Genomic DNA, 12509 nt, shown 5'->3' with positions numbered 1-12509 from the left:
ACTGGAGGCCCGACTGTGCGGCTGTGTAAAAGGCCAGGGCTCTGCTATTGTCTAAGGTATTCAGAGGAACAGATTTATTATTATTCCAATGTAGGCCACCTTCACCTTCCATTACAATGATGGCTGAACACAGAGCGCGCTGAGACGGGTATGAAAAATGAATTAGCAGAAGATGAAGTGTCCCTGCTCCAGATGCTACCTGCGTTCATTGGAATGTTCTCTGGAAATCAATGCCAGACCACTGAAATATTAACATTGCATATATATTGGTAGTAATTGTGAGTATATGCTAGTAACATTTGGGCAGAAGTTATAAATAACCATTTGGTGTGCAGATCGCTTCCTTCCGAGGAGATACTGGTTAGATTTTGGTGATGAAGTAGAATCTCTGCCTCCATGGAAGTGACAATTTATATCCAAGGACCTTTAAATGAAACAGCATTAAAGTTATGCGATATTTCTCCGTAACTTCAGACCCAAAAGACGCGATAAATCAAACTGTTGCGGGGGCCGGAGCTTTGCACATTGGATTTGTGCCAATTACAAGCAGATCAGTGCCACAAGGTCTTACATCAACAAAACATCTTCGAATTGAAAACCCTGCCGGCTCATTTAAGGGCCGAATTATACTTTAAATCAAGGGTTTCTAATGCCGGACCTCAAGTATCGAAGCATACTGCAGATTCGCCATCCCATCCTGCTCTACACACACACTCAATAAGGTAAATTAGATGCGTTTGGGTCAAGATCTGGGAGACACCAACTCTTTATCAAATAGAACACACTTTCTGTTAACTGCCAAGATGATCACCAACAGAAAGATGGCTGAAGTTCTGAAGTCCTTGATTGTGGAAATATTAAGTATAATCAAATCAGAAGTAGGTTGCGAGGAATGTTCAGCGTGTCCAGTCGCTTGTCTCAAAAACCAGCGTCTGTGTTTCGGAAACTGGACGAGAGGAAAAGCCGATTCGCGCCGACACTAAAACGCTTTGAACGTTCCGGTCGTCACATCGAATCAAACTAAGAAATACGCCTACAAATAATAACACTGTCGCCAATCGTGTGATGAAATTCAGCAATGACGATTGTGTTTATTTGAGTTCTGAGGGACAGAGATGGACAGAATGAGAGACGTTCTGTGTTTTTCGTCCTCTGGAAATATTCTGTAGAGCCTCAGATCATTTGAGAGAGAGAGAGAGAGAGAGAGAGAGAAAGAGAGAGAGAGCACACGAGAGAGAGAGAGAGAGAGAGAGAGAGAGAGAAATGTGAGATTACTAAGTGTGATGTTCCTCTGACCAAAAAAACACTTTGGGGACTTGTGGAGCCTTGCGATGGATTGATGAGCAAATCTAATGGCTGATGATCCAGCAGACACTGAGATCTCCACGCTGACCGTCATGAGGAGGTGCTTAAGTGCTCAGGTGAGTTGTAAGTCTGACTACAGAAATCTTTTAACGGGTTCAAATTGAGTCTAAATCTGCCCTCAGACACGACTGGAAACACGTCTGAGTGTTCTGCGACGCGACTTGAAATACTGTCTGCAGACTCTAATTTTGGACCTATAATTACGCTCTCATCCATGCGGGGATGCTTTGTGAGAGGATATTTCTGGTTAAATAATACCACTGTCAGCTTAACAAAAGGGTCAGCCGCTGAATTAAAAGAAGAGAAAAAAAGGCTCCTGGTAATGTTGAAAAAAAAAATCCAACAGGTTTTTCATTGGCTGATTCAGTGGTAACACAGTGGACAGAACATGTGAGGAGAACAGCCAAACGTCTTCCTATGATGGTTCCCAGTTTAATTGGCGGCATGGAATCCTTGCCTGGCGGATGGATCACACACACATCGGTTTGCGTTTGTCCAAGATAGAGAGAGACGAGTGTGAGATGAACCTCTTAGCCGACGTATCCGTCCCTTCTTTGTTTGTCTGTGGGAGAGGAACTGAACACCAGCGATCGGCCAAAGAAAACCTGCAATGTGTCGCTTTGTAAGCACGGTGTTCCTTCCAGACCGCGGGAACATTCTATCACGGATAACAAAGCAAGAAAAACAAACGCGAGGCTCCGTATACTTGGTTTTCCTTCCGTTTCTATCCCTAAAAAAAACAACAGGCAAGGGCGTCTTTAGACATGTGACCGTGCTGTGGATTGAGCTCAATCAGTCCAGACAAATAGAAGACGGTCTAATCCTAATTATGGAAGTCTACAGGTTGAAGGTATTTGGATTCATTATGAGTTTAGCGACGGTCTGAGCAGAGAATATAATTTGCAATAATGACGGGTGCTCATTATTCCTGCACCGCTCGGGTCCTGAACTCTGTGAAAATCATTATGTGTTGGGTGGGTGGGGGTGGGAGGAGGGGGAGGGGGAGGGGGGGAGTCAGAATGAAGGGGCGCTCTTTAAACCCAAACCCTCCAGGTCTCATTTGCTAATAAAATACCACAGAGGTCACCGCCGCAGAAAAAGCGCAGGGCCGTCGCTTCGGAAATGTCAATGAAGACGAGGGGCCATTCCCCCTGTCTGCCACCAATCAAAACCGCTCCGGCTGTGAGGGCTCGGCTGCTAATGTGGACGGCCGTGGCCCTTCGCTCGGTATTCCTGAATTTCTTCCTCCGCGTCCTTTTAACATGAAAGCCCGGCCCCTGATAAAATAACAGCCTATAGGTTCGGAGGCTCTGTAGATGAAGGTTCTGGCAGCTTTCTTTGACGCCGCCATCACACTGATTCACCTGAACCCATCCATCACGCTGAGCACATTCCAGCCCCGGCATTTGGCTCGGGCAGGAACAGCGGCTGACCCTTATTATGTTCTGCGGCCGCGTCTTTTGTTGCCGCGTGTCAATCAAGCGCAGCTCCAAATGGCTCGGTATATCATGTTAATATGCGGCGCACAATGCTGCCACTCCAACTGCAATAAATGGGTCAGATAATGACGACGACAAACCCATTACACAACAGAGACTCACCTCGCTGCATCATTAGCCCTAATTGTACCGCCCACGCACTCTTAACGGCGTAACGTATGCAAATATGTCCTCCATCGGGCTGCCGTCGTAATCCTGTTTGTGGTAATGGCCGCAATTCCGTTTGGTCAGAGACCGCCGCACCGCAGCTCTTAACCCCGCAAACACGCCGCGTTTGGAAATCGCGGTGCTCCGTCATCCGCGGGAAATAATTCACGGATTGATCAGATGAGGTAATTTGCTGTTCTGTTTCCTCCCTTAATCATATAATGGGGTTTCTCCTTAACCTGCCGCCCTCGCCGCCACCGCCGCCGACACAAAGCGAGGCGCCATTTTTCCCCACGCAAAGTCGGGAATAACCACAGAGGCGATTAGCTTCTTCTCACGCCGCAAACCAGCAAATCACATCTTTGGCTGATGTGATTTAAATTCTGATTAAATTTCTGACGTCCTTCAGTCAGTGCACACATGTGAGTGTGTGAGCGTGTGTGTGTGTGTGTGTGATGTCGCCTCTCATATCTTAAAGTGGTTCTCCTTCTCTTCTTCACATAAACGATGCCGGCGGCTTTCGTAATGGAACGGTCCTAACAGGTGATCGTGATCTGTGTTACGCAAACGCAACAGACACACACACACACACACACACTTAAAGAAAGTTCAATGAGATACATTTGCATGATGATGATGGTGATGATGAAGGAGAGGAGATTACCCAAGTTACCCGAGAAGAACCTCATTCTGCCAATCCGTCACCATTGTCTAGGTGTCATTAAACTAAAGACCCCCGAGACAAAAACGTGTCATCTCTCTCCCCGGACGTTATTTAGAGAGAGACATTATCCAGAAAACAATAAGTCATTGGGCTGGAGATGCTCTCTCTATTGTCCCCACCCCTCCCAGCACAACACAAAAAGCCAAATTAATCTCAGTTAGAGGACCTTCTCTCTCCTCCTCCTGCCATTATCCCCCACAATGAGTCTCAGGGGGGCGAGGGGGCCGCTGCTGGCAACATCCATGACAACATCAGAGAGCAGGAAGCCTGGGCAACCAGCTGGGGCTCACTAAAAACAGCTTCCTGCCTTCCTTAATGGCATCTGGACACACACACACACACACAGGCGCCCGTGCAACACAGAAAACTTCCCAACCAAGTCGACCCCCCATCCATTCCTCTTCCAGGCCGCCGCGCCGCACTGTGGCGGATCGGTCAGGCTGAGGCGACGCCGGCGTTTCTGATTTAATCGTTTCCGTTTGAGTTTCGATTCTGACAGTGACGGTTCTGCCGGGTGGGGGGTGGCGGCGGCGGTGGTGGTGGTGGGGGAGGGGTGGGGGGTGAAGGGGGGATAGGGTGAGGGAGCACGCCGCTGGGTTGAGTCTCACAGGCGAGCTGAGCCGCAGCGAGCAGCCCAAGCATGCAATCAGAGCGGCGCAGAGGGATAAACACGGCTACTTTCTGCCCAGACGTAGCAATTAGGCGAGGAGCAGATCCTCGTAAACAACCCCAGAGTTCCAGGAGCTGCTTGCCTCTTCCTCTTCCTCTTCTTCTTCTTCTTCTCCTTCTTCATGTGACCAACAGTTCTTTGGGCGCTCTCTTGGAAATGGGGGCCAGTTTGTACTTTGGCTGTTGTATCAGCTTTGTAAGATCTAGTGCAGATGAATTCTTCCTTCTTCCCCCGTGGAGGATCGTAGGAAACACATATAGAGTTTACATGAGAGCTGTTTAGATGTTCGATGATTTAAGTAGTTATTTCTTTTATTATTATGGGAAATCAGGCAGAGCAATAAAGGCTTTAATAACCGTTAAAGTTGCGTGTTCTCGTTAATGTAAAAACACAAGCACGCTTTTCTCTTCTTCTCGCCCGCTAGTTACAATTCCCCTTTTTCCAACGCCGGCACGCCAGGTCGGATAACGATCTGTTCAGCGAGCATGATGAGGTCGTTCTGTGGAGATGCGTAAGTACGGGGGATGAGAGCCAGGCGGCAATCAGGGGCGAGATAGCTCCTCCACCAGTGTGGCTTTCACCTAAACGCATTTCTACCCATCAACCCCACTCGGCAGTTTGGCCTAAAACAATTTCAGCCGTCGAGCACACACGCTACACTTCACATCTCCTTTCAGCAGCGGTCAAAAGAGGAGGGAGGGGGGAGAGAGAGAGAGAGAGAAAGAGAGAGAGAGAGGGAGAGAGCGAGATTACAATTTGGTGTGGCAGGTTGAGTGCCTCACACAAAGACACAGAGAAAGTGCAGCAACCTGTTAATTACATGCAATTCCGAAAGATGCCAAGGTGGAAAACAAGCGCGGTCTCAAGCGGCGTTAAGGGGGGAGGGAGGCTGAGGCTGGAGAGGGGGAGAGGGAGAGGGGGGAGGGGGGGCACAATCAGGGAGGAGGAGGCCTCTTAAAGCAGACATGGGATTTTTAATCAGATGTGTTAAATTTAGATCCCGGTGCGAGGTGTTAATTTGTAGGTCAAGTCGTCTCCACATTCCGCCGTGACCTTTGCCCAGCCTCCCTGTGTTCCGGCATAAATCAATCGCCGTGGAAAAAAGTAGACGCTTCCCCTCCTCCGCGGAAAAAGTAATTTCTCCGGGGCGGTTCAACACACAACGTCCTCATAAACACACACACACATACACACACACAGGTCCGGGCAGTGGCTGCTTAAAATTAGTGAGGGCTTGCTAATTAATTCCCCCTCTGTCACTGGGGGGCCGCGGTGCAATCTATCTGTGATGCAGCCTGTGTGAGATTAGGCGTCAGATAGGAGAGGAAAACAATATCCATTAGTTCGCAACGCTACCTTTGTTATAAAATGAAGAACAAGAAGAAGAGGAAGAAGAAGAAGGGGGGGGGGGGGAGCATTCCATTAGTCTAATTCCTTGGGTGCCTTCTGCTTGGTGCCGGTGAGCGTCTCCGCATTTCAAATCAAAATGAGAAGCGATCAATGAAACATTAAAGAGACGAATTGCGCGCAGCAGACAAACCGGCAAGAAAGCAGCTGAATGAATTTCAATATGCGGCTGATGGAGAAGACATCGCTAATTAAAATGGATTTGAATATTTGGATAGAAACGCCCGGGCGGCCTGCTGCTTTTGTCTCAATCCTCCTGTTTGTCCCACAAGGACCTTGAGGCCTTGTGTGCGTGTGTGTGTCTGAGTGTGTGTCTGAGTGTGTGTGTGTGTGTGTGTGTGTGTGTGTGTGTGTGTGTGTGTGTGTGTCTGAGTGTGTGTCTGAGTGTGTGTGTGTGTGTGTGTGTCAAAGAGGTCACATTATAATTTTGTTTACTTGTTTCTAAGATCACTAAAAGTTTTGAAGAGATTTTAATGAAAATTGGAATAAAGATGTTTTTAGAGAAAAATTTTCAGTAATGATTTTAACATTGCATGATCGGTCAAGGTTTTTGGTATTTTTTGGCAATTTCTTTGAAAATAACAAACATGAGAATATTTACTCTTAACAGGAGGAGAATATTGATGACTTGTTTGGCCTTGGTGGAGGTATGTGGCCTTAACACGTCAACACTAGTCATCGACTAGTCTGATTGATTAGATCTGAGCAGGTCTGTGCTTCCTGAGTGGACACTAACATCCTCCGTCTGTGTGAGAGAATCTGGATGATCCGCCTGGTCCCTCGCCATCAAGCGGCGGCGGCGAAGGTGACAGAGTCTTCCTGGTCTCTTACCTGAGGGCATCCAGGGGTCTGCTCCCGGCTTCTCCCTGGTGTTTGCCTGCTCCCAGTCCAGGTCGTCCTCCCTGCCTTGGCTGTAGCCGCACGCCGCCAGCGGCCGCTCGAAGTTGCAATCGCCTGTGACGGAAACGGGAAGAAAAAAAGAAGCAGAAAGGGAAATTTATGCGTCGGTGCGGCTTTTCCATTAACTGGCTGCCCAAATGAATGAACGGATAAATTAAATCCCGTCCCCTTTCTTCTGTTTCCTTCCCCCGGTGGTATTCATAATGCAATATGCCAGACAATGAGATGCATTTAAGTGAGACAGAGTGAAGGATTACTGTAGTAGGCCAGGCACAACATACATTACCATCATTAGCAACACGGCAGTCCAATTTCACAATGACAAGTATGAAGTGTCCAAACTCCATCATCGTTAGGCATTATGTTCCCAAACTGCGCCGCCATCTCGGATAAATTGATTTATTTTCCTCGCCGGGGCCCCAGAACTTTGCCGTCGGTTGGGGCTGCGGCGGCGGCGGCGGCGTGTCCCCGACTCGGCTCAGACGCTCTAATCCCTCCTACAAGCGGCTGGCCGAATGACAGCCGGCGAACCATTAGGGCCCAGGCTTCAACCCGGCTTGGCGTGTGATCGATTAATACAAACACCCCCTTTATTCCTCACACCTTAAAGGCCATGCAGAGATGTGAGGGTTGAGCTTGCTTTTTTTCTCTTTCTCCTTCCCCGCCCGCGGCCCAAAGTGCTTTTCAATCCACTCATAAATCTAAAAAATAAAAAAAGGCTTGTCAGAACAATATCTGCCAGTAAAGGAGTTCATAGCGAGCGGAGAAAGCAGCTGTGAGGTTTGTTTTACACGGCGGGAGGCAGATGACTTAGAGTGGCACTAAAATGATATTAGGGCACTTTTAAGATTTGGGACGACGGCGCTGGGCTGTTAATCACCTCGTAAATGAAGACAGGAAGTTCCAAATCGTGAAAGCGGGTAAAAGTGTTTGTGTTTGCGTGTGCGTGGCGATGACATACAGATTTTTATTGCCTCCAGAGAACGACGTCCTTTGAGCCAGGATCTATTCCCGGCCAAAACCAATATCTCATCTCTTACAAGCTCCCCGTGACATTCTGCCGCGTAAAGGCTACGAGATGGGGTCTTTGTTTTCCCATTTATCTCCGCGCTGACATTTACAGTACACGTGCAAATGAGTGGCCAAACGAGGAGAACACAAGATAATTAATATCCGGCCCGGCGGGGCAGCCGCTAATGACAAATTTGCTGCTTTGTCTGTTTCTGAGGGGGTGGACAGAGGGAAAAGGGAACGATCGCCAATATATCATTACACCCGGTAAAAGGTTGAGGGATTGTTAAGATGGTGTGCGGTGATTCATTGGCGGGCGGCGAACACGTGACCGCAGCCACAGATAGGAGGCGCCGGGATACAACGTGGAGGTGAAAAGCAGGCAGGATGGAGAGACGACGACCACCCACGCCACATCGACTCGCCTGTGTGTGTGTGTATGTGTGTGTGTGTGGGTGGGTGGTTGTGTGTGGGTGTGTGTGTGTACTTTACTGGGATACGGTTTGCATTTTGCAGAATGCGAGGATAGATTTTGGCTTCTGCGTCTGCTAGTGTGCTTGATTTGTAAACATGAGCAAAACTGCAAAAATATCAAATGAGCCTGATTAAAATTTAAAATTTAAATTTTTTATCGACAGCTCAAGTCTCTGAACGTTGAGCAAAGTTCATCTTTCACCACCCACAGGTCCTGACTGTCCGTAGGAGGCGTTCAGGGACCGGCAGAAGGAACGGCGTGTTCACTGGGCAGCTCTCCAGTGCCACTCCATGCTCCTGCTAAATAAACAGAAACACATTAAACGCCAACATGCACCGCCGTGTGATTTACATGAACCCTCTGGCCGCCGCGTCAGAGGGACCCGGCGGCGTGGCTCTGTCAATATTTTGACTCGACGGATCCGAGATCCTTCGGCCTGCGCCCACCTTCCCCTCTCGCTTAAACAAACCCAGAGCGCCGGCTTTTATTGCCGCTTGACATCCGACTCGGCGGCGCAGAAATGTATTCTGGGTGTGAAGGAGAAAAAAAAAGCCATCAAAAAAGGAGAATATGCACAAAGCTCTGACCGCTCTGTGTTTCATTTTGAGAGGTTCTTTTGAGATTTTTCTTTTTTTGGTTAAATGTCAACTCTGTGTTTAATAATGAATCAGTCAAGTGTGAGGGGTGAGGTCACAGTTTGAGAGCTCGTTCCCTTCATAGTCGTCGTTGACTCTCTGGGGCCGAGCGACGGTTCTCTGGGAGCGCGATTCAATTAGAAACAAAAAGGTTTCAAGCTGGGACAAAAAAGAGAAGAAAGAAACCAACATATTTGTAGATGAAGGCAACAAAAAGAAGAGAAAGTCACAAGAACCTTCTCTCAACCTTAAATCGAGATGAAGCGACACACACACTCATACACACGTGAGCACGAGGCACAAATACTCACAGATAAAAGCCAAGGACACACACCAAAGAATAGAAGCCTTAAAATCACAAATTCACCGCTTTGTGAAGCCAGAAGTGGTTATGGTGACGAATCAGACTTTTTAAAAAGCGTACTATCACACTTCCAACCTCTGAAAGACAATGAGTAATGCCAGAAAGCCTCGTTTCTACAGCAGAGTCTCTTCATAACACAACCATGAGCCACTTATCTGTCAATTTGTGGATCTAAACCAGATGGAACGATCACTAAAATCACTTTTCCTATACCTCCACTACAACATTCCTCCTCCTCCTGTCTTAATGAGTCTGAGCCTCACGTCAGGGTAACAAACCTATGGAGATAGAATCCATGTTTTCTGCGATGTCGCATCTCGCTTCCAACAAGCGATCAATCAATGTGCGCGGCTTTGATCTCTCACACGTTACATATCGCTCTCGGTATCGGAGGGTTCTCTGGTAACATGTGCAGCTCGTTATTGATCCGGTGCTGCATCACCGCTGGGATGAAGCTGACTGACCCCGAGGTAAACATCAAAGGATCCTATCGCACGGCGCCCGCACGCCATCAGACGCTTTCTTAAATGCGCCTGTGCCACTGTGAACACGGGGAAAACAAACGCATACATCATTGATCACATGTTGCATGGCAGCCTTACAAACGGGGGCTTTCACCATCAAGCGTTTGTACACACACGCATGCAGATGAAGAGATCAATCAATAGCATCATAATAGTCCTTCTCTCAGTAGGAGGTTTATATTGCTGCCAGTGTGTGGCAGCGCCCCCGTATAATCATCCACGACAGCTGCTGAAACAGATATCCCAACCAGAGACTGCCAGCCACTCTCTGAAGGAGCTTTAACTTTCAATAAAAGCCCCTATGAGGTGTGTGTGTGTGTGTAGTCGGGGGCTGCAGATGAATGTGCTCCACCCTGTCAACATTCCCCTTTCAGGAGACGCAGGCAGCTTGAAGCCAGGAAGGTGGCCTCAGATATGCCATTAAACAATTTATTCCTGAGTGAGAACACACAATGGTCTTTATATTCTCACGCAGAGTGCATTTCAAAGAAATCTATCCATCTTTTACTGGACTGAGCCAGAGGCCACGATCGATACCTCAACCCCTCAATGCTGGAGCCAATTTCTCCTAAAGATTTTCAAGTCAGACTTAAAAGGCCTTTTGTTATTGCACCTGTAACAAAAGTAAACTTTCAGCATTAAAAAGTGTGAAACTTGAGCTATTCATACACACTCACGCACACACACAAGTACACACACACACACAAACACACACACACACACACACGCAAGTACACACACACACACACACACGTCCCTGAATGCCAGTGAATGAGTCTCACAGACACACAAAAAAGGGAATATTGAAAAAAACAACAAATTGCACTTGAACATGGTTCCCTCATTCACACGTGTTGAGCTTTCAAATGCCAGATTTCTCACCTCTTTTCAATTTAGTAATATGTCTTCCTGTAAATCATTTCTTTGTGACAGAAAGCAGAGGAGACAAGGTGACAGATTAGGAAGCAGGGACGACATGTGACTGTATTCCAGAGAACAACAGAGCTGCAGGTGTGATCCATGATGCTGCTCATTTATAATAAGTACTTGTTAGTGAGCGAGTGTGTGTGTGCGTGTGCGTGTGCGTGTGTGTGTGTGTGTCACGGCTCTACCTGGTGATTGTGAGCGCGTTACAAAGGGCTAACACACGAAAGCTGAGGATGGACAATTAGCGGTGTGTGTAGTGCAGCCGTTGTGTGGCAGGGGTGCATCCTCGGGGGGAGACACTGAGCCGCTGCAGCCTCACCGCAGCCCCCGGTCCCTGTGGCACATATCATGGCTGTAAGACCTCCTTAGCCCCTCTGCCAATTCTGCAATTACCAGCCTTCCAAGCCGCTCCGTCTGGCCGGGAAATCGCAGGTCTGCTCTTCGGCCCAATCTGCCTCAATGTCTGCACTTGTTTTAACAAACATCTTGTCTGCACCTTGTCCCCCCCCCCCCCCCCCCCGCCCCCCCGAAGACTCAAACCACAAGGCAATCTCAGGTAATTTAAAACCAGTGTCAACTATCTCCCTCCACCGCGGCCGGTTTAGAGCCTCAGAATCCTGCAGCTAAGCCCCTCAGGGACTGATAGGCCTTTTCATTCTGGCCCTATTTCACTTATCTATTGGCAGCTCCTGCCAAGTCCTATATCTGCACTGAATTGCATGTATACACACACACACACACACACACACACACACACACATACACACACTCTGTTTGGGGACTTTGAACTCGGGGAGGGGATTTAGACGATCAATCTCAATATCATTATCAATCACGTCTGGCTGTTCCCCTCATTGATTCAGGGGGAAATAAAGAAGTCGGAGTGGAGATTTCCTCTGATAATTCGCCCCGGCTGAGCCATGCACTTGTCAGCGGCGTCTCGCTAAAACAAGACTGACTGCTCGCCTCCGAAGTGACAGAATTAAATCAGCAAAGCGTTTATAAGTTAAGATAATGTCTGATGATGTATGTACCTATAAATGTTTTGACACTGACGGTATAAAACAACCTATGTTTAGCTCAAACCTCCTTCATTCTGAAGAGCACCTTTGCCTTTTTTGTGAAACAGTCGTCTCGTCTTGTCAGCCGCCTGCGAGCAAACATACAACGCGGCGCCTGATCACGTTCGCCCTCGTGCCTGCTCAGATGTACGCCGACGATGACAGGAAGCTTTCTCCTTAAATATGCTAAATTTTGACAGATGATTCTCGAGCCGTGTACGCCGGCGGCGGCGGAGGAGGCGGCGGCGGTGGCGGCGGCGAGGGGCTCCACGTTCTCTTCCACTGCGCCTGTCAAGAACTTCCACTAAATTACCTCAAATCCATCTCCATTCCGTGCGAGCTGCCAGGGCGCCAATTAAGACGAATATGGGATGCAAGTGGGAGACACCAAAGATCCTTATTGTCATTTTCCTCTAAGTAATAAGAATGAGCGCTCCTGCCCGCCTGCATCCACGCGCCCATGCAGCGCTGATAACACAAAACATTATGCAAATGTTTCTACTTAAGACTGCGTCCATTTTTGAGTCTCAGCATAAGGGGAGATTAAGGCCTGGCTCAGAGGGGGGTGGGGGGGGGGGGGGACTGAGGTTGGAGATCAGGGGGCTTAGACGCTTCCCTTCCTTCGGCCTCGATGGCAACAAGGCCAGCTAACAATGGCCTCCCTCCTATTGTGGCCGGCATCATCATTCCTCTCTGCTCGTCCACAGAGAGCTGCTGTCTGTCACAGCGTCTCTGTCCTCCGGAGACACACACACAGAGAGAGAGAGAGAGAGAGAGAGAGAGAGAGAGAGAGAGAGAGA

General features: G+C 48.4%; 1 protein-coding gene across 1 annotated transcript in view; it reads right to left on the bottom strand.

Annotated features, from left to right (window-relative positions):
- Positions 1 to 12509, bottom strand: part of LOC142997746 (receptor-type tyrosine-protein phosphatase mu) — a 113034-nt gene that overhangs the window by 79745 nt on the left and 20780 nt on the right. The window contains 1 exon segment of the mRNA XM_076148299.1: positions 6644 to 6766. Coding sequence (XP_076004414.1) covers positions 6644 to 6766 — 123 coding nt within the window.

Source organism: Genypterus blacodes, unplaced genomic scaffold (genome assembly GCF_046128005.1).
Source record: "Genypterus blacodes isolate CSIRO-AG114 ecotype Tasmania unplaced genomic scaffold, CSIRO-AGI_Gbla_v1 ptg000005l_1, whole genome shotgun sequence".
Lineage (NCBI taxonomy): Eukaryota > Metazoa > Chordata > Actinopteri > Ophidiiformes > Ophidiidae > Genypterus > Genypterus blacodes.
The sequence above is the reverse complement of the archived record's forward strand: the minus strand, read 5'-3'. Positions and strand labels throughout refer to the sequence as shown.